The sequence below is a fragment of the Orbicella faveolata genome, unplaced genomic scaffold, assembly GCF_042242905.1.
Source record: "Orbicella faveolata isolate gen_17 unplaced genomic scaffold, um_ofav_v1 contig_13, whole genome shotgun sequence".
Lineage (NCBI taxonomy): Eukaryota > Metazoa > Cnidaria > Anthozoa > Scleractinia > Merulinidae > Orbicella > Orbicella faveolata.
Window position 1 is genome coordinate 4,390,896 of NW_028301540.1, and position 27,328 is coordinate 4,418,223.

The 27,328-nt window shown below is 39.1% G+C and overlaps 2 protein-coding genes and 1 long non-coding RNA gene across 4 annotated transcripts; 1 reads left to right on the top strand and 2 right to left on the bottom strand.

The window, feature by feature from the left end:
• Positions 1-944: 944 nt before the first annotated feature.
• On the bottom strand, positions 945-11,546 carry LOC110060614 (uncharacterized). Its single transcript, XM_089284152.1, has 5 exons — positions 11,143-11,546; positions 10,945-11,034; positions 7,288-7,381; positions 6,670-6,866; positions 945-3,214 (listed from the first exon to the last, which is right to left on the bottom strand). Exons 2-5 carry the CDS (start codon positions 10,963-10,965, stop codon positions 3,062-3,064), a joined length of 465 nt encoding a protein of 154 aa, XP_089140278.1. The 5' UTR covers positions 10,966-11,034; positions 11,143-11,546; the 3' UTR covers positions 945-3,061.
• LOC149114684 (uncharacterized) lies at positions 10,095-10,285 on the top strand. The gene is made up of 2 exons (XR_016205872.1): positions 10,095-10,166; positions 10,198-10,285. It is a non-coding gene; the product is annotated as an uncharacterized LOC149114684 (long non-coding RNA).
• A 1,318-nt stretch (positions 11,547-12,864) lies between the features above and the next one.
• On the bottom strand, positions 12,865-26,556 carry LOC110060616 (uncharacterized). Of its 2 annotated transcripts, XM_089284151.1 has the most exons (5): positions 26,497-26,556; positions 18,486-18,548; positions 16,143-16,236; positions 15,535-15,731; positions 12,865-14,076 (listed from the first exon to the last, which is right to left on the bottom strand). In XM_089284151.1, the coding sequence occupies exons 2-5, from the start codon at positions 18,504-18,506 to the stop codon at positions 13,462-13,464; spliced, it is 927 nt and encodes a 308-aa protein (XP_089140277.1). In that variant the 5' UTR covers positions 18,507-18,548; positions 26,497-26,556; the 3' UTR covers positions 12,865-13,461. The 2 variants fall into 2 exon arrangements, with proteins under 2 accessions (XP_089140277.1, XP_089140276.1); XM_089284150.1 differs by lacking the exon at positions 18,486-18,548.
• Positions 26,557-27,328: the final 772 nt, after the last annotated feature.

Genomic DNA, 27,328 nt, shown 5'->3' on the forward strand with positions numbered 1-27,328 from the left:
GTTTTTAATAACGCTCTATATAGCTTTGCAATATGACAGAAATACATGTATTGTATATACCAGGTGGTGTAATCAGGCCATTCGTATTAAGGACGAAAATTAATAGTTATTCACCATTTCACAGATAAAGCGAGACACAAAATGGAAATGTCGTAAACGAGATTAACAATTGCATTTCAAAGTTTTAGTGAAAAAGCAATGAAGGTAATTCATCTACATTGAAGGTACATATAACCTTAATGTTACCCGTAGCACAAATATTATTGAATATCGCTTGGTAGCAAGTATCTACAGTAATTCAAGCATCTAATGAAAAAAGAACCTACTAATCAGAGCAACAGATGGCCACATGCCAATTATCTTTACAGAACGTGGAAAGTGTATATCTGTTTTTTTTTTTATCTGCAGCTATTATTAATTATCAATAATAAATTCATGTATGTTTTGAAAACAGTTGATACGTTTAACCGGTTGGAGGAGGGGATGAAACTGGCCAGGAAGTTCTTAATGTTTTAGAGCAGAAATCTGCACTGCAAAAGCCAAGAAAATAAGAGAATTCCTAGGAGCACAAAGCTCAATCCAGAGGCACGAAGCCCAACTTGTGAACTGTAAGCTAAGGGGATGCGGCCAAAATTGAGGCTGTCACTTCACCGGGCTAGTGGGACCCTTTAAAGCAACTGGAGTGAGAAGAACGGGGTAAAGAAATGCATGTGAGAACACGAGAGTGGTAAGAGTGAGAAAAACCCTTTCAGTTTTGGTGGGGTTTTTTGGAAGTCACGTGACCAGAACAAAAATCACAGTCATCTCAAGTTGAAATGTCACAGTTTACATTTCTTGGTAATGCAAATAATTAAAGATGCCCCGATGCAAGACGAAAGGGGACGGGTGATCAAAACTTGTCTTAAATGGAGGTTTGTATAATTATTCATTTCCATATTGAGACATTTTCCAAATAATTATTTTAATTCTTAAAACACAGGGAATATCTCAGCTGAGCTCCTCATATGACAAGGTTGACACTAAATGCACAATCTTGTCACTGTATTTCTAAAGCTTAAAATGATTTTCAATTGGATGTTATTTATCAGAATTTCAAACAGTTTAATTAACAAATAAAGAGGCCTAAGCCGTGTATTACACTGTGATAAAACACGATGGGTATTTGAGAACACGAGGGAAATGTAGAAAACACAAGCCGCAGGCGAGTGTTTTCTACATTTCTCGCTTTTTCTAGTTTTATACTCTGATAAAACATGGGTTTTCAATAAAAAAAACAACAACAACAACAACATGGCTTTTCGACCAATCAGAGAGCGCGCAGGGTCCTATCTATATTATAAAGTTACTTACACTACTTGCAATACTTCTTATTCAATATGATTACTTACGCCACTTACAATACTAAGAGTTGCACTCCTTACATTACTTACAATAGAGTCCAATTACTTCCGCTTCTTACAATGCTAATACTTATACTATTCATACCAATTCCTTAACAAGCGAGTATAAATATCATTATTATATCTCTCAGTTAGTACGCGCGCGGTGATTGGTCAATTTAGCGGGCCGTACAGGAGAGTACGGCCCACTAAAATTTAAAGTTGGTTTTGTTGCCAAACTGTTTCGTGATTTATCGCTAAGTGTTCTTTACTTTTATCGCAAGTGAAAGTTTATAACTTTCTTATACTCTAAATTAATAATAAAGCGTGCTAACGACTTTAAAATTATTTCAAAGTGACTCGTTTTCCTTTCGAGGTTCGTCAGAAAATTGCAGCCTTTCCGAGTCTGCGTGAATAGAAATCGTTTCCGAACCCGTCAGGATCACAGTAGAGATATAATAAATATCTTACTAACCTCGTCTTCTCGGTCCGTACCGTAAGTTACGGATCCTCGTTTTTTCCCCTTCGATTTATGACCCTCGCGCTTCGCGCTTGGGCCATGAATCGAAGGAGAAAAAAACTCGGTCCTTAATTTACAGTACGGACCTCGAACTCGGTTAGCAAGAGGTATTTATTATATCTCTCAGTTAGTACGTGCGCTGTGATTGGTCAATTTAGCGGGCCGTAATCTACTGTACGGTTCGCTAAAATTCAAAGCTGTTTTGGTTGGCAAAATATTTCGTGATTTATCGTCAAGTGTTCTTAACTTTTTTAGCAAACAAAAGTTTAGATCTTTCTTTACTTCTGAAATTGTGTATGAAAACCTGCTAACGACTTAAGAGTCACTTAACAACGATTTCAAATTGACTTGTTTTGGTTTCGAGGTGCGTCAGAAATTTGAAGCCGTTCCGCGTGAATAGACTTCAGACACACAGGAGAGATATAACAGATAACTTACTAACCTCGTTTTCTCGGTCCGTACTGTAAGTTACGGATCCTCGTTTTTCCCCTTCGATTTATGGCCCAAGCGCGAAGCGAGCGAAAACACTCAGTCCGTAACTTACAGCACGGCCCTCGAACTCCGTTAGCAAGAGGTATTTTCAGCCCAGTTCGTGTAAGAAACCTTCGCTTCGTAACCCCACGTGTTGTACCCTTTGCCAAATAATCAAGTTCACTTATTTCCATTTCGAATAGTACCACAGGCATCATAAAAGATTACATTACAAATCAGAAAATCCTGACCTCCCAAACTTTCCTGTGATGTTAAGGTAGCGGTCAATTCGTTTACCTTGAATATGTCGCTCTCTCCAGTTTCTCATTTGACTGCAGTGATGGTGGACAATATAAAGGATTTTACACGGGTTCTTTGTAGTAAATTGTGCATACTTATGAAAGTTAAACATCAAAACTTGTTCAATACCGTTAATGTTCGGCCGGTAGTCAATGCTGTCTAATAGTTGAGAGGGTAGTGGCACGAGAAGCCTGAACAGAAAGGCATCGTGGGAACCCATGTATTTTGCTTTCGGTCCACAGAAATCTCTAGCGTGGCAATGACGCACGTTTTCGGGAGTTTCATGCCTGGTCAATGCGTACATTGTTTTCCTGTTCAAAATGCTTTCGTCCAGTCGTTCAAACCCTTTATCCACATAACAGTCTGCGTTCATTATCATTACATTTCTACGTCACAAGTTGTTCGAAGCGTACTGGAAGGCATCTTTGTAGCGCATGCGCCGACCAAGAAAATGAAAATTTAATTTCCAGTCCTCAGGCAAATTCTGGGCCTCAATGGCGTAGTGATCCGTGTCTCTTTCAAGGAAAATATGGATTCTTTCAACCTGGAAAAAAAATCAAGGACATTAACGGTTTTCAAGGCACGTGCAGATGGTCTCGATAAGAAACTAGTGAGACAATCTCAGATAGAGCAGAGTGCAATAGGCCCTTTGCACGATCCGGTCACATGGTATCAAGTCACACATGCTGGGACGCAAGCTGCACAGTGGGACTTCCAAAACAAAGCAACTCGTACCAGTCCACTTTGACCTGCCTTTGTTTTGGAAGTCCCACTGTGCAACTTGCATCCTAGCATGAGTGATTTTGTACCAACGAACATTTTTATTTGTAATTTTTAATCGTGAGTTTTTATATGTTTCTCAATGTACTAGTTTTGCCTTTTTAACTTTTTACCTTTTTAAATTTATAAATTTTTAAATCTTACAGGACCCCTTTGATAACAGTACTTTATAGTACTGATGGGTTAATCCTGTCTAAAGATTTCGTTATTATTATTATTATTATTTTCATGTGACCAGATCGTGCAAAGGGCCTAGTTACGGCTCTGCTACAGTAGTCACACAGGTCCTCACCCCTGCCGTTCTCTTCCTTGGTAGTCAACTAGGCCTTTTCTCCTTTGCAGAATATGAGCGGACAAAAACGTGATAAGACATAACCTTAGCAGTGCGTATGTCTCATGTTTGTATTTTCTTTCAAGGCCCAAAAATAACTTACAATTACCGTTTGTCAAGACGGTTTGAATTTTATTGTGGTGTTTTACTGACGTTGAGTTTCGTTCATTTTAAATTCAATAATATGTAGAAGTAGCAATTGTGACAATTTTACTTCTCACGCCAACGTTTGTAGCTTGATACTTTTGTTTTCCTCTCCAAGGTATGCAACATGATACCCTTGTTTCCTCGAAAATATAGCAAAAATGCGTATTTTTTTACTCACTGGCTGCTGGAAATAAAGCTAAATATCTGATGAAAAATCGAAGAGGAATCATGTTGTTTGATTCAAAAAGCAAATTTTCATTTCACCGATGATAAACAAGAACTATCTTATCATCAAATAGTCATGTCGAGTCACGGAATAGTGCCTTCTTATTCACGCCAAACTAATAGACGGTGCTATTGATTAATACAACTAGAGATCATTACTTGGCCGAAATTATATCCTACATCGATGAGAGAGTTACGTCAAAGACTGATGAAATTAATTAGCCGCCACGGAGTCTGCGGCAATAATTGCTAAGTTTCTGCTGTTATTTACTCGGTTTCGGATATGGCAAACTGAACGTTTTAAGGTGGCCGAACACAGTTTTCGCGCTCGCTTTTGCTGACGCAATTCAGCGCGCGCACAAGGATTGCGAAAAACAAGCATGCCGTCAATAGAGCGATCATTTTATTTACTCAATACCCGCACTATCTGTGCTATTTTTCTCTATAATTGAACGCAGTGTATTGATGGCTTTAGTCTTTTATCACATTAGAAAAGGTAACGATGCAAAGAACCCAGCAATTCTCAGCTTTTTCTTTGTTACCGAAAGAACCCAGTTAAACGCAGCGCATGCGTAGTAAGTCAAAAAATTGCGATTGAATGAAAAATTGCATTCTCAGAAATACGCCTATTTCTCGAGAACCACTCATTAGAATTTCACGAAATTTGGCACGAAAATACTTTAGGAAATAAGTAACTAGTTATTGAAAATAATTGAACTTTAACAAAGGAAATTCTAGATATTCCAGTGAACCTTCATCAACGGATAATTAAAGATCTCTCTGTAAAATTATTAGCGAAATGGCGTTAACTTGCGAGAATCGTTACAAGCTTGTTGCATGCAAATTATAAAGCAAAGCTAATGACCAGATTTTCTACAAATAAACAAAACCGATTTTAAAGGCATGTTTATATTTATTCATGTTGCCATGGCAACGGCACAACTTAATCATCAAAAAACCAAAGTTTGTGTTGTTAACTTGCTTGCTGCCATTTTTGGCGACCGAGGGATTAAGGGTTTTAGAGAAAATGGTGAATGAAACACTGGTATCAAAAACTATGTTCAGCCACCTTAATTCAAATAACTGCCTAATTTATACAAATGTGCGGTGGTTGTGCTGTATGCTAATTACGTGCATGTGCGTGCTGAGCAATAGGTGCTGGTGCGAAGGTGTGACATATTTACATGGTGTAACACTTCTGTCACAAATTTACTAGTTTTACATGTAACTAACGCGGGAAAGTTTCGGCTGAATATGAGCTTTTTGCTCCCTTCATAGAAGAGAAAATAAACAAGTTGCTAAGGAGAAGCAATATGCTCCCATTCTTTATTTGAACCCGGCCAGTTGATATAAAAAAGCAGACGAAATTTCTTGAATCGAGCTAGGGGTGACGCCAGAAGATACGCAGTCACAGTAGCGTTCTTTGCACTAAAAAGGGACAACTGACGTTACCTGAAATATAGCTGCTATCCCCGGTCAAAACGAGAGTGTAATATCACGCAAAAAAAAGGATGCGCAGCTCTGAACTCGAGAGCGAAGTTTATCGTCTCACATGTTATGTTCTACCACAAGGAAAAGCACACTACGTTTGTGTGTGATTCCGTATAAAATGTATCTTTAACCTAACAAATAGTCGACACTGACGCTAACTAATCTGCGCATGTGTTTCGAGCAAATTGCTTTTGTTCTTAAGATAATAGCACCACGGTAGCAACAGATTTGCGAAGACGTATATATAGTTTTGTTATGTTTCCAAATTAGCAATGTAAGTAAGAGATGTTTTGCGTAATGCACTCGTGTACCTACCCCACCCAGCCCCCCCCCCCCTACCCGCAAGGATAATTGATTAATTGAAATTAATTAATTAAGCAAACATTGAAGGTTACACTTAATTGTGTTAGTCCTTACTGCATTAGCGAACCGCAGCCCCCTAAACCATCGCAATAGTGCACTCTGCACTAAAAATGGGGATGTCTGCGGTGATTTCTGATTTTAACACGGCCCGCGTTTTATCAGATTCCCCGCAGTGGCCTCATGGTTAGTGCGCTCGACTCCAGATCGAGCGGTCCGGGTTCGAGCCCTGGCCGGGGACATTGTGTTGGGTTCTTGAGCAAGACACTTTACTCTCACAGTGCCTGATCTTTCCTCTTTTCGAATTGAGGATGAAGCGAGTTCACCCCGCGAGCTACGTGAGGAAGGAACGCGTGGAGAGCGTGACGAGGCTACAATGTCAAGCTACAGCTTTGTTAAAACGTCAAGTTCTAAGAGGGTCTTGCCCCTGATGGAACTAAAACCTCGGAAATATAGGTAACTGTTTATGTTGGATTATATCCACATCACATAAAAACTGGCAATATAAAATCAGATAAAATACAGTCCTCAAGCTGCTCCGAGAAACTATTGGCAATGACTGAGAAGTCTGCATAGATTGCGTTATCCAAGTTTGGAAAGAAATTTATAACTATCTAGTTTTGTGAGTTACAATTTTAATTGTTGATAGACCGAAGTAAACTTACGTGTGGACTATTCAGGTTTCTTCTGAGGCAATAGATGTACTCCTTTTGTCTCAACACAACCCGGCTGTTTTCTGGTTCGTTTGTGATATTCAACACTGGAAACTGGACAATGAGGTGAAGTCGAGCTCCGACCATGAAATTTACAGAACTGTTCTGTGTAGTAGTCTTGTTTGATGACGAATGACTGTCTAACCTCCCTCAAGAATAAGATAAAAAATAAAAAGTATGGTTACGTTGTTTGAGCTGTCTTGCCTTTACATTTGCGTTGTTTTATTGGAGGTAGTGTGGTACCACGCCGTTAGGATACCAGCGGCCTCACTACAAGATTTGTTTCCAATAGTCTCGAGTTCAATTTCTCCGTCGCGCCATTTTGAGAGGGTCTGCATCAGGTTTAACTGACAACTGAGAAATGAGTTTTTCAAACTTATAGCTAACAATTGTCCTGCGCTCAGGTCTGTGAAAGTTGATGAATGGGCTTAATTTATAGCAAAGAAATCCGCGCCGAAATTTCACTGATTAAAGAATTTCCAGCGCTTCTATCCAAACCAATTTTTTGGCCGTACCATTTGTAAGTCTTAAAGAATGCTTTGTTTACTTGAGATAGTTTTTCCCTCTTACCCTCAAGTTTCCTGCTTAGCATCACCTTCAATCCAATCAAAAGAATCAAACTTGCAGCCGTGATTATTAAAGACCGTCTTTGGAAAGACCAGCACTGAAAAGAATGTAGAAAGAGAGATTTTAAACAAATGAGCATTTATTTGAAGGCACCTTTGTTTTTGATTACGTGTGAGAGTTTGGCTATTATATTTTATTCGGAGCATGTCGAAACGGAGGAAATATATCATTGTGAAGCTACTAAAGATAATTAAACATATACACTTTCGGGAATACAACTTACAGTAAAGCAATAAGATTTCGCTTCACCGTGCAATATCAATAATTTCGATGGCATCGGAGCCTGACTAGGGTCCTTTAAAGAGGTCATTAATGTCACGGGCCAATTATTTAATTTTAAGGCCGAACTGAAGAAGCAGGAGGACTGAGAAGAAGCAGGAGGGGTAGAAGAGCCGGTAGCTGCTTAGTCAACTCCGAGTTTCGTGGTTCGCCTGCAACAAAGACACTTTCCGACGGCCAAGAGATTTGTATTTTATGTTTTGCATTTCTCCGATCTCTCAGTCAAAAGCTTTGATGCCTTCTTTCACCGGTTTGATGTGAAGGATATTTCCGTTGCTGCTCAGTTTGCAGCTCGGTAAATATCCTCCGCTATCTACCCTTAGAAATGATAACTACCTATATATCATGCACAGTCAAAGCAGGAACTCGCGCACACCAACATAATCATTCGAATGAAATTTCAACTGCTCTCAGATTTCGCTATCTACTCAAACCTTCTAGAAGCCCTCGTTTTTCATTTTAAGTAACCGTACTTTCATTGAATTAGATTTAAACTGAACAGAAAAAAAAGTAACTCTTACTTTTGGTGGTAAAAACACTTCTTGGACAGAGTTATTTAACAAATAGCAGTCCATGTTGTCGCGCGTCTGTTCAGTTCTGAAGAGCTTAAGCAAACCACGACGACCACCGCCCCAACGAGAACGCAACCAAACAAAAGATCTAATGAGCAAAACAATAGCTATGCACGTGCGTTATAAATCTTTGGGCACTTCCTTGCCGTCCTCTGCAAAACAACAACGTGAAATGACCAAGTTCTGCGTAGCCTGAGGAACGCGAACGACAACGGCTAATTTTTCGTATTTTCATTTAGAACTGAAAGCTATCATTGAATATTTAGCCTGAGCACGCTTTTAGAGCCATTGGCGTACTGACCAGCTGGTAAAATGCAAATCCAGTTTTGACTAGGCGTCGTTCACGGCGTCGCCGTCGTCGTTGCTTAAGCCTAATTCACACTAGCGACATAACGACGTAACGACACAATCGCTTTATGATAGCAATGTGAACATCGAAATAACGACATAACACTAAGTGAAAATGGAGCAGGAGACACCTATTTTGGTCTTAAAATTCCTTCATACTCTTGTCATACAATATTGGATAGCATCGAAACGCTTCGGCAAGCGCTTCTTCATCTATCCGAGCCGTCTATATTTCGTGCTCAATGAACAGTCCGGATTCTTGCTCAGTCGCCGCCATTTTGAAAATAGTGCTGGGTTCGACAATTCTTGCGCTGCTCTGATTGGTTTTTTGGTATGTTGTTATGTCAATGATTTTCACACTTGTTTTAACAGAAACACAACGTCATAACGACATAACGTCTTTCTTATGTCGTTATGTCGCTAGTGTGAACTAGGCCTTAAGCTCCCTAAAGCACGGTTCACACTTGTGAGATAAGCATAACACAAGTGAAATAAGCATAAGCGCAAGCACAAGAAAAAAGGAACATGTTTCTTTTTCTTGTGCTTATGCTTGTGCTTATTTCACTTGTGTTATGCTTCGTTAGTGTGAACCAGGCTTTATAGATCAAAGATGACGTCAACATGTCGTAAGAACACAAAAGTGGCACACCGGAAGCCGTTAGGCGAGTGTGTCACTGACACTTTCTAGCTGTGATACAAACGGCCGTGAGCTGTTGTGAGCTATACTTAACCCGCTGCTGTGCCCTGAAACGAACTGGAACATTCAGGTCGGAAAACAAGGTTACGTGTTCATTTTAAGAAGTAGTACACCGATCTATGTAAACAATTATTTTGAGACTTGAAATTGAATTTTTTAAATAAATCGATCTCATAAACATTTTGCTCATTGGGTTTGTTGAATTTGAACTAAAGCAAAGTTTGTTACCTTGAAATAATTTCGAGACATATTTTCGGTTTTGATTAGTCGTCTTTCGACTGAGACGACTCGAGCATTTTTCTGAGTCATTTTCTACAAAGAAACGTGTTTCTCTTTCTTCCTCCTGCTCTCGTATCTGTTCACAGCCTTGACAAGACTTTTGTCTGCATTTTCCTTCGCCCAGTCAGGTAAAATATTATCTAAATTTTCAAAAATGTTTGTAAGAATGACGTGCCTGTCCTCCAATGGCTGGTTTGCACTGTTATGCGATCAAAAATAAAAATCGTAATCATTCAATAAATTGAGCAAGAAGTTGGGATATGATAGATGATTGATATATGAACAACCTCGCCAATTGCTGCTTTTCATGTGACGTCATCATTATCCAAATTAAGAAATTACCAATCCTTCTGAAGTTTTAGTTTCATCAGATGTAATACCCTTTAATAACTTGATGTTTGCAGCGTTTAAGCTCGACAGGGTTCCTCATTTTGAAATAGGGCACGTTTGAATTTCCAAGTTTATGCGTTGTGTGACATTAAAATGGCGGCCCGATAAGGCTCTCGAATGGTCAAAAAGATGAGTTATTGCTCAAGCCTTTGCTAACTAAACAGTTGTTTAACTATAAAACACTGCGACAAGACAAAAGTTAAAACCATCACGGTTAAAAACTCTAAAAACTGTTAAAAACTCTAAAAAGCGACGAGGTTTCGACGTTTACTCAACGTCATTTTCAAGTCAAAATGAATAAGAAAACGTTATTTGAATATAAATGTACAAAACAAATCCTTAGAGACTTAAATAAAACACTATTAAATGCGAGAAATATTTGCACGCAGTGTCACGTAAACAGTTTAGCACGAACGGAGTCCTTTTGGGTATTTAGCCCAGGTTTTAGCTCCTTAATAAACAACATCTCGAATATTAAGCAGTCAAACTTCGTTCTACATTTCCTCAATATCGAGAATTGTTTGTCCTTCAAATCAGACTTCGATAGGCCATGGTCTTCCAAGTGTCTTCCAATTGCAGAATGTTTATGCTCGCCAGTGCGTTGGTGCGAGTGTCAGGTTGTGTACCCGACATAATCTGTGTCGCATAGATCACATTGAAATTTGTCCCAGCTTCTTGACTTAATTTATTGAATGGTTACGATTTTTATTTTTGATGGCGTGACACTGCAAACCAGCCATATTTAGGTTTGTACGGTTATTCATTCCCGCGTTATTCGGAAAAGTGTCTCACCCAAATTTATAGAGTTTTGTACGGGAGACGCCATGTTGGTGCCCTTCGGAGGGGCAATTTGACTTATCATATAAGTCATATAAATTTCCATAAATTAGAGCATTCAAGATGACCTTAAGATTACAATCCTGTTTTTCTTCTTAACAGTCCACCGCTCAACAAATGAAACCCCGAGTTCGAAGCCTAACTACTTTGATCTGTGACTGAAACTGAACTAAATAACAAAAAAAAGAACAATCTTACCTTCCCTGGTGATAAACGCATTCTTTAGCAGGCGTTTTGTAACGACGTTTTTCCCTCTTGGTGTTCTTCTGAACTTGTGTAGCACTCAGCCTAAGAACAAGCTTAGTTAGGTGACGGGTATGTAAAGAAACTTACATCGGCGACGTCGACGTCGATGCGAAATGCTGACTAGTAAAATTCAGTGCTGACGTTTCTTACCAAAAAAGTTGCCTGGTGATCTGACCAAACTCAGTAATCATCCGACAATTTAGAGCTTCTGCTAGGAACGTAGGAACGTAAAAACTGTAGGATTATCAAATCTTGCGCCACCTAGTGTTTCAATTATCTGTATTCTCGCGATGTATTGGATACTTTTTGTGCGACTCAAAATTTTACAAAGAATGTATGAGTTCATTAACCCTTTTGCCCCCCAGGAAAGTTACAGTTTTTGAAAGCCAACTTCTCCTCGAATATCATACCCAAAGAGCCAAAATTTCACCGATTGCTACGTTTCACAAGTAAACAATTCGTGTCTGATCCCTTCTCTGTGGAAAGTCGTATGCTAATGAGGAAAAATGCCATGACGTAAGCAAAGATTCTCCTTCAACAAGCTTGCCAGGACTTTCATCATAAATGCTGTAATTGTTTTAAACCTTGGACACTTTGTTCTGTTACCAGTATAACATATTAGTGGACAAATAAATAAGCATAAGCTGAAGAGCATCATAGCGTGAGCTAAGCCTGAAGATATGGGTTATTGACTAAGCGTGAAATACAGATGGGTGGATTTAATTCTTTTTGTTTTGTTTTGTTTTTGTTTTTTTGCGTGTTTATGTATGTTAAATTAGAATTTGAGGCTTTCAAAATATCAGCCTTTACAACATGGCAATGTAGGACAATTGCAACACTGACATTCAAGATGGAGGGAGACATTGGGGTTTGCTGTACTCCGGTATTGTATGTTACTAAAACTGGGAACGGGAACGGGAAACGGAGAACGGGAGATTGGGAACGAGTGTACAGCGGTAAACCGCCTGAGAATTCAAAATGGCGGAAAAAGAGAAAGAAAAGGGAACAATTTGGGGAAATGTGAGGAAGTGTTACGGTTGTAAAGGTGAAATTCTACCAGCTGTGCCCCCAGATGACCACACTACGTTCTTATTAGAGCAGTCGGATTGGTACTGGGATAAACAAAGCATAAAATAAAATTGCGCTTGGGGGAAAATGGAATCGGTATTATCACATATGCTACCCCAATCAGTCAGGCCATAGCATTTTTCAAGCCTTCATAGTCGTCTCATATCTTCTCACTTTGTGCGCGAGCTGTCATGACATCAATACATGCAATATGATATCGAGGACAAGTAACATAACATGTTGTTAAAATATACGAAGAAACGAGCAAGGAATGTTCCGCAATAACGCTAATGAGCGTGAAAGATGGCCGCGGAAAAGCGACTGCGTGACACTCGGTATGTTTTTAGATGACATACTGTCACGTAGCAGACGAGAAACAGTCTATTCTCAGTCTGCGTTTTGCACCTGGTCTGCTTTTTGTACACAGCCTACAGTTTGCAGTCTGCATTTTGAACTGACCGATTGGAGTAGCTTATGTGATAATACCGATTCGATTTTCTCCCCAGGCGCCATTTCATGTTTTGTTTGTATCAGTACCATTCGGACTCTGCTCTAACACTCTGCGGGCACATCGGGTACAAACTAAAGAGCCACGAAAGTTAGTATAAAACTTAGGAAAAGCGCGTTTTAGTGTTTTTCGCCACATTACCTCTATATCATAAAGCAAATGAAGAAGCCTCTGCCGTGTATTATACTGTGATAAAACACTCCGGACATCTGAGAACAATGGTGTCCTCAAATGCCTGCCATGTTTCATCACAGTGTAATATACGGCTTAGCTTCTTTATTTGTTAAGTTCATAGCTATAATATGAATGTTTTATTAATTTGTTTTATCAAGAATTTATACTAATACATAGACATATTCTCTTCAGTAACCGTATTATTTTGTAAGTAGTGTAAGTATTAGTATTGTAAGTAGAACTGATAAGTTGTCTCATTGTATTGGAGTAAGTTATGCAAATTGTAGTATTGTAAGTAGCATATGTAATCGTATCGTATTGTGAGTGGTGTAAGTAGTGTGTAAGTAATCGCATTGTATAACAAGTTTAGTTAGTAATGTAAGGGACTTTAGTAGTTGTATTTCTGTTGCAAATTGTGTAAGTAGCCGTGCCAGTGTTGTAAGTAGTGTGAAGCACAATTAAAATGTAAAAAAAAAAAAGACTCACACCACTTACATTACTTACAACACAGAGCAATTACTTACACCTCTTACAATACTAATACTTACACTATTCGCACCAGTTCCTAACTAAGCGAGAATAAACATCATTTCAGCCCAGTTCGCGTAAGAACTCTTCGCTTTGTAGCTATAGCCAGACTTGTTGTACCCTACGCCGTATGAACATGCATCTTAATTTATTTCCGTTTCGAACAGTACCAAACATAATAAAAGATAACATTACAAACCAGAAAATTCTGACAAGCGAAAATTCCTTGTGATGCCAAGATGGTGGTCAAGTCGTTTTCCTTGAATACTTTGTTCCTTGTTGTCTCTTGTTTCACTGCAGTGATGGTGGACAATATAAAGGATTTTACACGGGTTCTTTGTAGTAAATTGTTCGTACTTATGAAAGTTAAATATCAAAACTTGTTCAATGCCCAACATATTCGGCCGGTAGTCAATGCTATCTAATAGTTGAGAGGGAAGTGGCACGAGAAGCCTGAACAGAAATGCATCGTGGGATCCCATGTATTTTGCTTTCGGTCCACAGAAATCCTCCGCGTTGCAGAGACGCACGTTTTCAGGAGTTTCATGCCTGGTCAGTGCGTACATTGTTTTTCTGTCCAAAATGCTTTCGTTTAGTCGTTCAAACCCTTTATCCACATAACAGTCTGCGTTCATTATCATTACATTTCTACGTAACAAATTGTTCGAAGCGTACTGGAAGGCATCTTTGTAACGCATGCGCCGACCAAGAAATTGAAAATTTAATTTCCAGTCCTCGAGCAAATTCTGGGCCTCAATGGCGTAACGATCCACGTCGCTTTCAAGGAGTATATGGATTCTTTCAACCTGGAAAACAAATCAAGGAAATTCACGGTTTATGAGGCACGTGCAGATGCTCTCGACAAAGCTACGAAACCCATTTCCATCCAAAATTGGGAGCGACTGCGGTGATTTGTGATTTTAACACCACGGGTTACCAAAGCGTTTCATCAGATTCCCCCGACAATTTACCACTCATCGTTTAATATTCCTGACTGGAGACATTTTGAAAGTAAAATGTCTTGCCCAAAAAAATAGAATACATTGACCCTTTTCAAGTTCGAACCCTGAACCCTGAGCTATCGTTAAATTTCTTAAATTAATGATTTGAATATTAATTTTTTATCTATTTATTATTTTAATTAATTTTTTCAAGGAAATTACACAGCGCTGCTGGATGTTCAGAAGCATGTGTCATATAAAATTATTATTTTTATCGTCATTATTATCATCATTATCATCGTCATCATCATCATTATTATTACTATTATTATTATTATTATTACTCTCGATTCAGCATCCAGACAAAGAGAGTGTTATCTCAACCTCGTTTCCAGGACTTTTCCCTTTGAAATTTGGAAAAGCCCTGGGAACGAGGGCTGTGTGAGTGTGTTACGAAAAGGGAAAGCCAAGTTGATTACTGGTTTTTACTGATGGTGTCACGCTATCAAAAAATACATAAAAAGCCTCGTAAATATTTATGTCTGTGTGCTTTTTTATACGCGTTATTCAGACGCGTTTCACACGGGTATGTGGACGCCATCTCATTGTCATCGAGTTTTGCTATGAAAACGACAAATTATTATTCTAGAACGCCGACAGATTGAAATACTTCGTCTAATGTAAGGACTGTTTTAAAAGACCTACACGACAGCTTTTTCGGGCTAGCATTTTAATGTCGTGTAGCCTGCGTAGCTGGTGGGATTTGAGCGCGAGTGCTTTTGTTTTGGCGTCGAAGCCGAGAACGCGAGTAGCGGAGCCGCGAGAGGATTGGTAATAAGTCGAGTTGAATTTCACTCCCTCCAGCTACGCAGGCTAAACGTCACGGAACGAAAAAGCTTGGAAATTCAAACTTGGTCTGTTTATAAAACGAAGAACCCGGTCGGGCTATAGCCTCCCGCGCAGACACTGTTAGGACTCGTCAAGCGTTCCTTCCACACGTGGGGAAGGAACGGGTGACGAGTGTGACCAGGCTAGATAAGCTTGACGTCAAGTTCTTAGAGGGTCTTGCCTCTTATGAAACTAAAACCTCAGAAATATAGGTAACTGTTTATGTTGGAATACGGCAGCATCACAGGAAGATCAGCAATATAAAATCAGATAAAATACGTACAGGGTGCTAGAAATTCCACACAGTCTTCGAGCTGCTTCGAGAACAGTATTGGCGATTGAGAAGTCTGTATAGATTGCGTTTAAAAAGAACTTTATAACCATCTAGTTTTGTGAGTTACAATGTAAAATGATGGAACACCAAGTTTAACTTACGTGTGGACTATTCAGGTTTCTTCTGAGGCAATAGATGTACTCCTTTTGTCTCAACACAACCGAGCTGTTTTCTGGTTTGTTTGTGACATTCAACACTGGAAACTGGACAATGAGGTGAAGTCGAGCTCCGGCTATGAAATTTGCAGAACTGTTTTGTGTAGTAGTCTTGTTTGATAACGAATGATTGTCTAACCTCCCTGAAATGTGACCGTTAAATGAGGAAAGAATAAGATAAAAAAATGAAAAGTATGTTTACTTTGTTTGAGCAGTCTTACCTTAACATTTCCGTTGTTTTATTGGACGTAGCGTGATGGCATGGTTAGGTGCCAGGGGACTCACTACAAGATTTGTTTCATTACGTTTCCGAGTTCAACTTTTCTAGGTTTAACTGACAGCTGAAAAATGAGTTTTTTCTCTGTCCTGAGCTCAGGTCTGTAAAATTTAGTGAAAGTTGAAGAATGGGCCTAATTTATAGTTGTGAAATCCGCGCTGAAATTTCACTGATTAAAGAAATTCTAGCGCTTCTTTTTTTTCTATACCCTTTTTTAGCGGTAGCATTTGTAAGTCCCATAAGAATGCTTTGTATTGTATTGAGTGTTTCCTCTTACTGTCACGTTTTCTGTTTGGCATCGTCTGAAATGCAACCAAAAGAACCAGACTTGCTGCCGCGACCATTAAACACAAACTTCGGAGTGGCTTGCACTGAAAAAAATGTAGAAAGAACGAATTTAAACAAATGAGCACTTATTTAGAGGCGAAAGAATTTCTGTTACTACTTAAAAGTCACACCTTTGTTTTTGTTTGCTTGTGAGGGTTTGGCTAGTATACTTTACTCGGAGCATGTCGAAACGAACGAAACCTGTGAAACTACTAAAGATAATTAAACATATTTTCAGGTACACAACTTACAGCAAAATAATAGGATTTCGATTTACCATGCAATATCAATCATTTCGATGGCATCAAAGATGGTGGAGGCTGACTAGGGACCTTTAAAGAAGTCATTAATGTCACGGGTCAATTTCATGAGGTGGAGGAGAAGAAGCAGGAGGACTGGGGAGGAGGAGGAGCTGCTTAATCAACTCGGATTCGTGGTTCGCTTGCAACAAAGACACCCGTGAAGGGAACTCCCATATAAAAAGCACGGAGGTGTTCGTCGAAAATTTTAAAAAGAATCCCTAAAGAGGAACCAGGAACCGTAAAAACTCTTTTTCCTTGGCCATCGTAGCTTTAGAAGAAACAAAACACAAACCGCGGTGATAAACATGGAATTAGAACGCATGTTAAACAAAGTTAATTTCCTTGACGTTTCGTTTGTACAACATACATCTTCAGAAGTGACCGTTAACTAGATTACAATCGAAATTTAAACGCGAAGAGAAAGAAAAAGACTGGTATCTAATAATATGTAACAAGACTAATAGTTAATAACAAACAGACGAGTGGAAAAAAAAATTACCATAATAATAATAACAATACAAAATGCTAGTAAAGAAAAAGTTTTTCACTGCCAACGTTTTCATTCAAGGCTGGCTTTAAATCACGAATTAACAATGTTTCCTTAATTTTACAATGTATATCTGACCTACCAGTTGCTAGGATATCAAAATTGTCCCATTTAATATTATGACCCGTGGAAGTAACGTGATTCGCAATGGCTGAGGTGTGACCGCTTTTAGCAAGGGCCTTAAAATGTTCAGTTTTTCTATCGTGTAGTCGACGCTTTGTTTTTCCTATATAGGAACCAGGAACCTGTTTTTTGGGCGTGACTTGAATTTATTTTCACCTCTAAGGGGTACCATTACTGCTTTTTTAACCCCTAAAAGGCACGACAAACGCCCCGTCCATATTATATGGGTGTACTCCCGCTACCCGAGCAAAGACACTCTTCAACGGCTACGAGATTTGTATTTGATGTTTTTGCATTTCTGTTGTATAATACGCCAGACATTGCGCCAGATATGCTTAAAGTTATGCCTACAATTACACTGTTTGTGGTTGAAGATAATTACAAAGCATCCAAATTAAACTTTGAGTTCACAAAAGAAGATCTTAAAGGACTTAAAGAGTGTCAGAAACATTGAAGATTGTGTTGTTAAGTGTTTCAGGGAGATGGTTATGGAGGTCCACGGTTGAAAATCTTGGCATTAACTCAGTTACTGGAGAGGCGCGAATTGCTCTCGCCTCATTTTTCGCGCGGCCAGAATGCGGAAGAGCTCTTTCGACGGGCCCAATTTCGTTCGGCTCGTACGGAAACGCTTGCTACGCAGGCTTTTTTACGCAGGCTATGATCCAATTCGACTTGAACTGAACAGAAAAAAAAGCTACTCTTACTTTCGGTGGTAAAAACACTTCTTGGACAGAGTTATTTAACAAATAGCTGTCCATGTTGCCGTGCGTCTGTTTAGTAATAGATCACAGATGACATCAAAATGTCGCAGGTAAGAACAAAGAAGTGGTACACCGCGAGCCGTTAGGCGAGTGTGTCACTGACTCTTTCTGGCTGCGATAGAGACGATCGCGAGCTGATATGACCTATACTTTGCTCGCTGCTGTGTCCTGAAACGAACTGGAACATTCACGTCGGAAAACACGGTTATGTGTTTATTTTAAGAAGTGGTACACCAATTTGTGTAAACAATTATTTTGAGGCTTTCCTTTCCTTCGCGCAGTCAGGTGAAATATTATCTAAATTTTAAAAAAATGTTCATAATAATGACGTAATCTATACGTCTGTGCTCCAATAGATTACAATTGAGAACCAATCAAATTGCGACAATAATTTGACTTGTTACATAAATTTCGCATTCAAGATGACCTTAACATTATAATCCCTGTTTTTCTCTCAACAGGAATTTCCACCTCTTAAACAAATGAAACTCCGAATTCGTAGTCTATAACTATTTTGATCTGCGACTGAAACTAAACAAAGAAATAAGAAACAATCTTACCTTTCTTGGTGAAAAATGCATTTTTAGCAAGCATTTGTAATGACGTTTTTCCCTCTTGGTGTTCTAACAACAACAACAACAACAACAACAACCATTTATTTGTACTCGTTTGTACATTTATTTGTAATTAAATTGTTCTTCTCAACTTGTGTCCCACACAGCCTAAGAACAAGCTTAGTTAGGTGGTGGGTACGAGAAACTTACATCGGCGTCTCGGCTAAAGACGTCATATGAGCGGTAACAAATCAGGAGCCGAGAAAGACAATAGGCTATTGTTTGGAGAACAATAGATGCTATTGTTTTCCAAGATCCAAGATGGCGCTATTTATTTTCAGCCAATCAGGAGCCGACTTAAGAATTCAAGATGGCGGCGCCCACGAAAGTCGGCCATGTTGGAAAACAGCCCACCAGCCCACCAGCACATGTTTAGACAATACTGTAAAAATAACAGGGAACGGATCAACGAATATTGGAAAAGTTATTATGCCAAGAATAAGGAACGGATCAGGCAAAGACTTCATGACCAGAAGCAAAGAAAACTAGGGCAGAATATCGTGCGTTCTGGGGCCAGGGACCAAGAGACTGTGAAACTGGAAACGAGTTTAGTTCCCAACACTTAGAGTTAAAAATTGTAATCAATTCTCTGTCGGAGTTCGTGTTATTATTTTTATTGTCATTATTCAATAAACGTCATAAAGACTCAGACTCTTTGTTTTTGTTTTTGTTTTGTTTTACGAGTTTATAAGGCAATCGGTCTTTATAGCATTCATTTTACTTGTGACAACGTTCAGCACACGTCTTCTTTTCTAAGCGTAACATTCTTTCCTGTCTTCGTGGCTATGGAGTTGAGCGATTGCTAGTTGTGTGACGCTTTGGAGGGAAGGACTATGTTTGATGTAAGTGATTTATTTTGGCGCTATTGGAAACCCGCTTAGACAACTATAATTGTTGAATTAGGAGCGATTTGTAGTGTTTGTAAATGAAGTTAAATCTTTACTTCAAGCGCGAAACGTTGTTTTGAAATTCCTTTGATTTTATTCTCAAGGGTTAAGATCAGTCTATCATGATTTCAGCTTCTAAACATGTGCTTTTCGGTTTTAATTTATTCCATGTTTCATCTCTGACTAATTATGTCAATTCTTCAATGGTCGCCCAAAATGCCTTTTGTTTGTTCAAGATTCCTTTGAATGATGCTTTTCTCAAGGGAACAGTGGAGATCAAGGAGTTTAGATTTTATTGCAAACTGCCATTAGCAATTCATTTTCACTTGAAGCATTTCAATTGTATTTTTTTTCTTCTCACCTTTTAGCCTATAAATTTTTGTCTTCGCTTATTAGTCGTTACTCGTCAAAGATTGCCTTCACGCTGGATAAAATTATTCCTGTTCCATTTCTTTTGATAGTGTTATCTTATTTGAGACACAATGACCAGCTTTCTGTAATTTTAGCGCAAACGTTTTGGACATTAAAGTTCATTTGAAAAATTGTGTGATGACGATAGAAACCGGTCTTTTTACTCGATCAACATGGCAATGACGTCATATCTTTTAATGTTAGCCAAAAAGTGTTGATATTAAAGTTCGTGATATTTGACATTGTGTGATGTTTGGTTTTTAAATACCGGACCTCTGTCGTTTAGGACCACAGGACACTGTAAGTATCGATTTTGAAGTTGCATGACATTTTTTGCGTGACCCTGGCGTGATTTGTGTCGCCATGGAAATCCGTGAGACCGATCCCAGTCCTCCGTCGAGGCTGGTGGGCTGTTTTCCAACATGGCCGACTTTCGTGGGCGCCGCCATCTTGAATTCTTAAGTCGGCTCCTGATTGGCTGAAAATAAATAGCGCTTTCTTGGATCTTGGAAAACAATAGCATTCATTGTTCTCCAAACAATAGCTTATTGTCTTTCTCGGCTCCTTATTGGTTACCGCTCATATGAGCGTGCATTACTTCTGACATCGATGCGAAATGCTGACCAGTAAAATACATTACTGACGTTTGTTGGCAAAAAAAAAAGTAAGAAGGAATGTCCACTAAGACCGAGCACATGCTGATGAAAAAACAAAATTCTTTATATTTCGTCCAGAGATAGCTTATGGTAGTCCTAGAAGCGTGGTGGGATATTGTCTTCAAAGTATTTTTAAAACCGGCCAAAATATCAAAAAATTAATTACGGCCCCACGTGTCTTGAAAAACACGCAAAAGAATGATGACCGTTTTCTTCTTATTCGTGGATCTGTTAAGACATTCGACAGTTTTGAACGACTACATTTTGTCACTGAAAAGAAAAGTGCAAAAAGAGCATTGTACGAATTTCCTGGAAGTGGAGATGATAACGATGAAAAACTAGCTTCTTCTTAAAAACATACCCAATTCAAGACTAGAGGACCCTAGAGTGCATAAGCCATATCCTATTTATGGCCAAAATCGAGATCCTATTTAGGACCAAAACTGCTGAAAAACCATACCCTTTGGGGCCGCGCATACCTATATTAACAGCCCATACAAAGGAGTACCCCCGGGATTAAAAGTCAGTTCTCAGCCTTTCGTAAATCGTTTTCCATGTTGAGTGGCTCATATACACCTTGATTTATTATCGCGTTGATCAACATGTCAAGATTTGTCTTTTTGCCAAGTGTAAAAAAAAATGTGTAAGCGGATTTAGAGCTACCCTACATTTTAGGAAAATATGAGGTGGCTCTGAATCCTGGCATTGAAGCAAAAAAATGTTAAGTGTTTGGTGAGTGGGCGCAGGGTGTGGGTTTCATTTCCAGTGATCATGAGTTGTGTTACGAGATCGAAAAATCTGTCTCCGCCGTTATTAAGAGAAGAAGACCAGACAGAAGATGGTTGTGCAGTACGAATGGTTAATGATGGTGGAAGCGAAAATAACATTCAAGATTGAGCGCCCGAGAGAATGGTTGTTTGTGAACCATTGTCCGTATTCACAAGCGTTCGGATACTATGCAAACCGGACGCAATTTCGAGTGAATGGTCTTATAGACCGATCCCGTTGCAAGCACAGTAGCCCCGTTTATCCATAATATTGTTGAAGTTGTTGTATTTATGCACCGATCAAATCGATCACATTAGCGCTAAGGTCGATGGTTTGACTCGCAAAGGAAATAGGATACGGTCGTGGTTTCCACTAGTTTTGGCATTCTTGCTAACGCAGTGCGAGGTAAAAATCTGCAACGCGATGAATGATCGGTTCAGTGGAGTTTAAAACGATCAAACTTTGATAAATTCCCTTCCAATCGATGAAATGGCGGGAAGAAGTGAGATCCCTGCCTTCTTGCCCGAGACGCCACCACACACTTCACCAGAAAATATAAAGCGTGTTCAAACCCTGCGCAAAGTTGAAGCAAGTCTGGTTAAGCAACCGTTCGAAGCCTTGAAAGAGTTCGAAAAATGCTTAATGGTCCTCGGCTACAAATGAAGTGAGTGTAACTTCACATTGCATTACAGTGAATAAGTCTATTGTTGTCATTGCCACCAAAACACAAGTGTAGTTTCAAATACTACTCGTAACTTAATTAAGCATTGTTTTTTAATTTTGTCTTGCCTATTCAAGGTTACACATCTATTGAATTTTGACCACTTGATCATAGACTTAAGGTGGCTCATGAAACAGTTTCCATCACTTAGATTTTGGTAGGTCATTATAACCACTCTTTATCACTTGATGCTACAGTCATGGTATGAAAAAACTGTCCAATCATTGGTAACACGTTATTATTTTCATGACACAATGGGTACCATATCAACAGTATGACCTGCTAGAACACCCTTAATTACAGCTTTAGGGGGCTTATAGTTCAAAAACGGCACGGTGAAATTGTTTTATATTATCAAATTTTAATAATCGTGATAAGACGCAACTTTTGACAAAATTTTAAAAAATTCTGTAATTAGGGTTCAGAGCCACCTTAAAGTTTTGAAAAAAAGGCCAACCGTCAGGCTTAATGAAATCTAACATTTTAAAGACATTTGATGATTTATAACTCAATTGTTTGGATACCAATTGAAATGATATTGTTTGGCTTAGCAGTCCTAAAGCAGCAGAGCAGCTTAGCTTTTTTAGGCTGCCGGATTCTGCGAGAATTCGTTCTCCGGATGTTTCAATGGGACGAAAAGGTCAGGATTAATGAAATTAAACATTTGATCAATGATTTAAATCTTGATTGTTTCGATGCTCATAACATAATTTGGATTATTCTCTGAAGCAGCAGAACAGCTTAGCCTCTTAAGGCTGTGGTTCTGTGAAAACTCATTCTCGGTTCTTTCACTGGGAACTTACAGTTAAGCTTATTAACACTTAAAAGCATTTGAGGATTTAGATTTTAATTGTTTTGACACCAAAACGATAATATATTGTTTGGCTCAATCCCCAAAGCAGCAGAGCAGCTTAGCCTTTCACGCTGCAGTTCTGTGAGAATGTATTCTCCAGGTGTTTCATTGGGAACTAAATAACAGAACTAACAGTCAGGCAGAATTTACCTTTACCTCACCGGGAACATTGGGATTGTGCTTAAAGTCCGCTGTTTCTGTCAGCCATTCCAAACACTGATCACGCTCTTTTAGAAGGCGACGGAGAACTTTCGGAGCTGTTTTATTGGCAAGCGAAAACTCAATAGTCAATAGTCCTTGAAATTCTCAGGAATTCTTGCTCTTATTTTCTTACTAGATGTTCGTGTACCATATTTTTTGAGTTGTTTTGAATGAAAAGAAGCGTTTGCAAAAGAGCTCACAACCTGACCGTAAGACACTCAAACATTAATTGGACACCGAATTTAGTTCCTGCGATGCCCAAGGACACCGTTTTCAGCTGGAGAGCTGATCTGAGAAGTTGTTTTGTATAATCTGAAGAAGCTTGAAGAGGCAGGTTTTTCAATTTATCCGCTGAATAATCTCAGTCTGTTTTTGGCCTTTATAGATAAATACGCCGGGTAACTTTGAAAATGTCTATTTATACCCTTGCTTTCTGAGCCTGTATTCTTTCGATTCACATGACGGGCTTGTGTTTCTGTTGTCAGATTGCGGTCTGATTAAATTGATTTCTTAACGTGCCGAACAAACAAGGCCCCCTATAATTCAACCGTATAACATCGGCAGGGGTCCATGTTTTCATTTCCTGACCATAGCAGAATCTTTGTTTACAATATTTGCTTCATTTGCATAAACGAAACAGTTTCTGGTTGAGCTACTTGTAAAACATTAGTTCTGAATACTGAACGGGCGTAGCACGATTAAGCCAGAAAGGAACTTGCTGAGGGTGAAGAGGCCGAGGGGCGTACGGGGTGGGGGCTGTGGCGTCATCTACCCTCCTCTCTCTCCCCTTCGCCCCATCCTCGACTAGAGAGCCGGTTCACAGGCTAGATTAACAGTCTCAAGGAATTTGAGCCCGATGTATTGAATATTTTTTGTGCGACGTGGGTTTAAAAACTAAAAATATACCCAGCCTCTTCCAGGCGTTCAGTTGGTTGGGACGCAGCACGAAAACGCAGCGAGCGAAAAAATATGGGATAAGCATGTTCTTTAGCTTTCTCTCGCCCGGCTTCTCCCCTATTTTTTCGCTCGCCGTTTTTCGCGCAACTAACTGAACGCCTGGAAAAGGCTAAAACAGACATCTTTAGCTTGGGCGGTTTGTTTTCCAATACAGACTACATGATATTCCCTAGAGAATCGTTCTTTTATCCATGTAAAAATTATCTATTCATATACACGCGACTATTTGACAATTTGAAAGCAAAAATTCTCAAGATTATCATCACATGGTCTGAAATGGGTAACAAATCGCCCAAGCTAAACACGTCACTGAGGAGACAACTGTAAAATGGTCTATTGTTTTAAACTTTGGAAACTTTGTTCTGTTACCAGAATAACATATAAAGTGGACAAACAAATAAGCATAAGCTGAAGAGCGCCATGCCGTAAACTAGGCCTGAAGACATGATGGGCTATTGACCAAGCGTGGAGTAAAGATGGCTAAATATTGGCCAAGTTCTCTCTTTGCGTGCTTATGGAAATTTTAATTAGAATTTGGAAATAACGACAGCAACACGACAGCTTCAAAAATCTTGGAGGCTTTAGAAATATCAGCCTTTACAACATGGCGAATGATAAATCACTGATAAAGCAAAATTGCTGTCACCATAAATGTACAGTGGAACCTCGATTTAACGAACCTCTGTTTAACGAAGTCCTCGATATAACGAACGATATTCTATGTCCCGGCCAAAGTTACAGTAAAATGTATGGAATAGAACCTCGATATAACGAACCTCGATATAACGAATTCTTCGATATAACGAACATAATCCGGAAGCCCAAACGTTAAATCTACCTCGATATAACGAATTACAATGTTTCCTTGTTTACCTAGACAATTTTCTGTATAACCTCTATGTTGCAACATTTTTTAATCGCTACTCTGAAAGTGTCATTCTTTTGCAAACAAAAGCTGCGCGTCTGCTCAAGAGGGAAAATAATTGATACTGAAAGCCACCATGCATCTCAAAACGCGGCACTTCTGGGTGTATCGAGGTTTTCGATATAACGAACCCTCGATTTAACGAACAAATTTGGCCGGTCCCCGGCGACTTCGTTAAATCGAGGTTCCACTGTAAATTATAAAAACACCAACATAAATAGCAGAAACAGCTTACACTGCAGACATACTCTAATTCAAACGTTATTGTAAATTTTAAAACCACAACACTGAACACCGCAATAGCAGTAGACGGCAAGTCAACAGTTGCAACTAGACAGCAAAAAAAAAAAACAACAAACCTCCACCGCAAAGGCCAACAAATAAAGCTGTTGCACGATTTAAGAGCCAACAAGTTGCAACAGACATGCAGCAAATACCGTCAATTTGACACACAAGGCCAGCGAAGTTCAAGAAACAAAGGATTGAAGTCAAAGGCTTGATAACTACCAACAACTTTACTCCAAAACAGACAAAACTGAACTCTACTCATCTTAAGAAAAGTTTATCGACAATCAGGAAGTCAACAACGCCCCAACACTCCAACGGATTGATGAGAGGACACGCGAATTAAACGAATGTAATCCATGATTAAAACGTCCCATTAACAAGACTATTGGTTAGACGTTAGAGAAAAATCGCGAACGTTTGACTTCGTATGTGATCCATGAGTAAAACCCCGTATTAACAAGACTATTGGTATGGAACGTTAGAGGAGAAACGCGAACGTTTTAGGTTGACTTCGCTCGTCCCGATTTCAAGATGGCGGTCCCTTTCCTTTCTGCACGAGCGTGGAGAGCAGAACATAAGTGTTTCGCTTTTGCGAGCAAGAAGCAGACGTTAGAAGGCCTCACTACTTTGATGGAATGCTGTTTTAAAACAAGCAATGTGAATGTGATGGATAAGTTCAAGTGACTGCTAATAAGGAGACGAGGTACTAAAGTTGCCGATTCCACGAGGCAACATGGCTATCGTGTTGGATTCTGAGGAAACACATTTTGGTGATTTTAAGCGGCTTGTCGCGATCTCGACCCACAGAGGTATAACTGGACTCGAATGATTGTAAAACCCCTCAACAATAGTCTCATTTGATGCGGATTGAATAGAATGAAATTCGTAAGAAGATATGAGTCACATATTTTGCGTGTTTTTCACAAAAGTGGGGCCGTAATGAATTCGTGATTTTTAGCAGGTTAAAAATATCACGATCATTCCGAAAATCTCGCTTTACTCTCTTTTTGTACTTCAGGAACAACGCTACCAAAAATTAGGTTCGTGGAGATTCATGGCCAAGCAATAGCAAAGCAAACTGTACGAGTACTTTTGACAAGCCGAGGGAGAGAATTCTTACAAAATGGATATTTTTAACAACGAAACCTCGAGAGACTACAAACGACCTCGTATGCCAAAACGATTATATCAGTAAACTTCATATTGCACATATTATGTTTCTCAGTGAAAAGACCCCGCAGATGAGCCACAAAGGCACGGGCACTTGCGTAGAATTAAGATGAAACTTACCTTTGGTATCGGATCGCTTAGAGTTTGGGAGTAGTTTGTTTGCGAGCCAATATATAGTAATAATATGCAGGTGCCTATTGCGCATATTGACTGTTGTCATGGAAACATGAACAATAGAAAGAACTTAGCGACAATTTGGAAGATAAAAGTGAAGAATGATTGTAGCCACGAGAGTTAAATTTTTCCGTTTTTTGGTCGCCTTTTCTATTTTGTTTTGTCTTTGCTGTTAAAGGTAAATTTTTTGCGTGCCTTTTTTGTGCAGTTTTAAATGCAAATTAGTTTTTTCACGTCGTGTTATGTAATCGTCTATTGTTTATTACGTAACCTGGTTAAGTTTATTCTTTTAGTTCAAAATTCCGTTTAAAAGCGTTGTAGTTTTTTAGTTGTATTCAGTCGTTGTCAGTTCCGGAGTGCCGTACAGATCTTGTAAATAATCTCGTTTTTCCTTTCTATTTTTTGTTGTTTTTCGTATTGTTGTATTTTAAGTTTATTTAAGTTTAAGTTCGTATTTATTAATTTCTGTATTTGTTATTTTGGTTTTAAGTGAATCGTTAGAATTAAAGACGAATTCGAGACGTACAGGAGTGTTATATACATGCATTCAAAGATCTGATGGATGCCATGTTGTCCGGAATTGAGAGTCTAAGAAGACGCCGAGTCCATTCAGAGGATGCCCTCGACAGTATGCGCCTGAAGAATTCGCGTTCAGGGTATTTGTCTAGAGTTACGACGTTGTGCCGTGCCGCCGAAGTTTTACTGAATGACTCTAAAAATGTCAATGAAGTCTCGAAGAAGTTATTGGAAATCGAGGAAGCTTTCTCTTGCTTTGAAA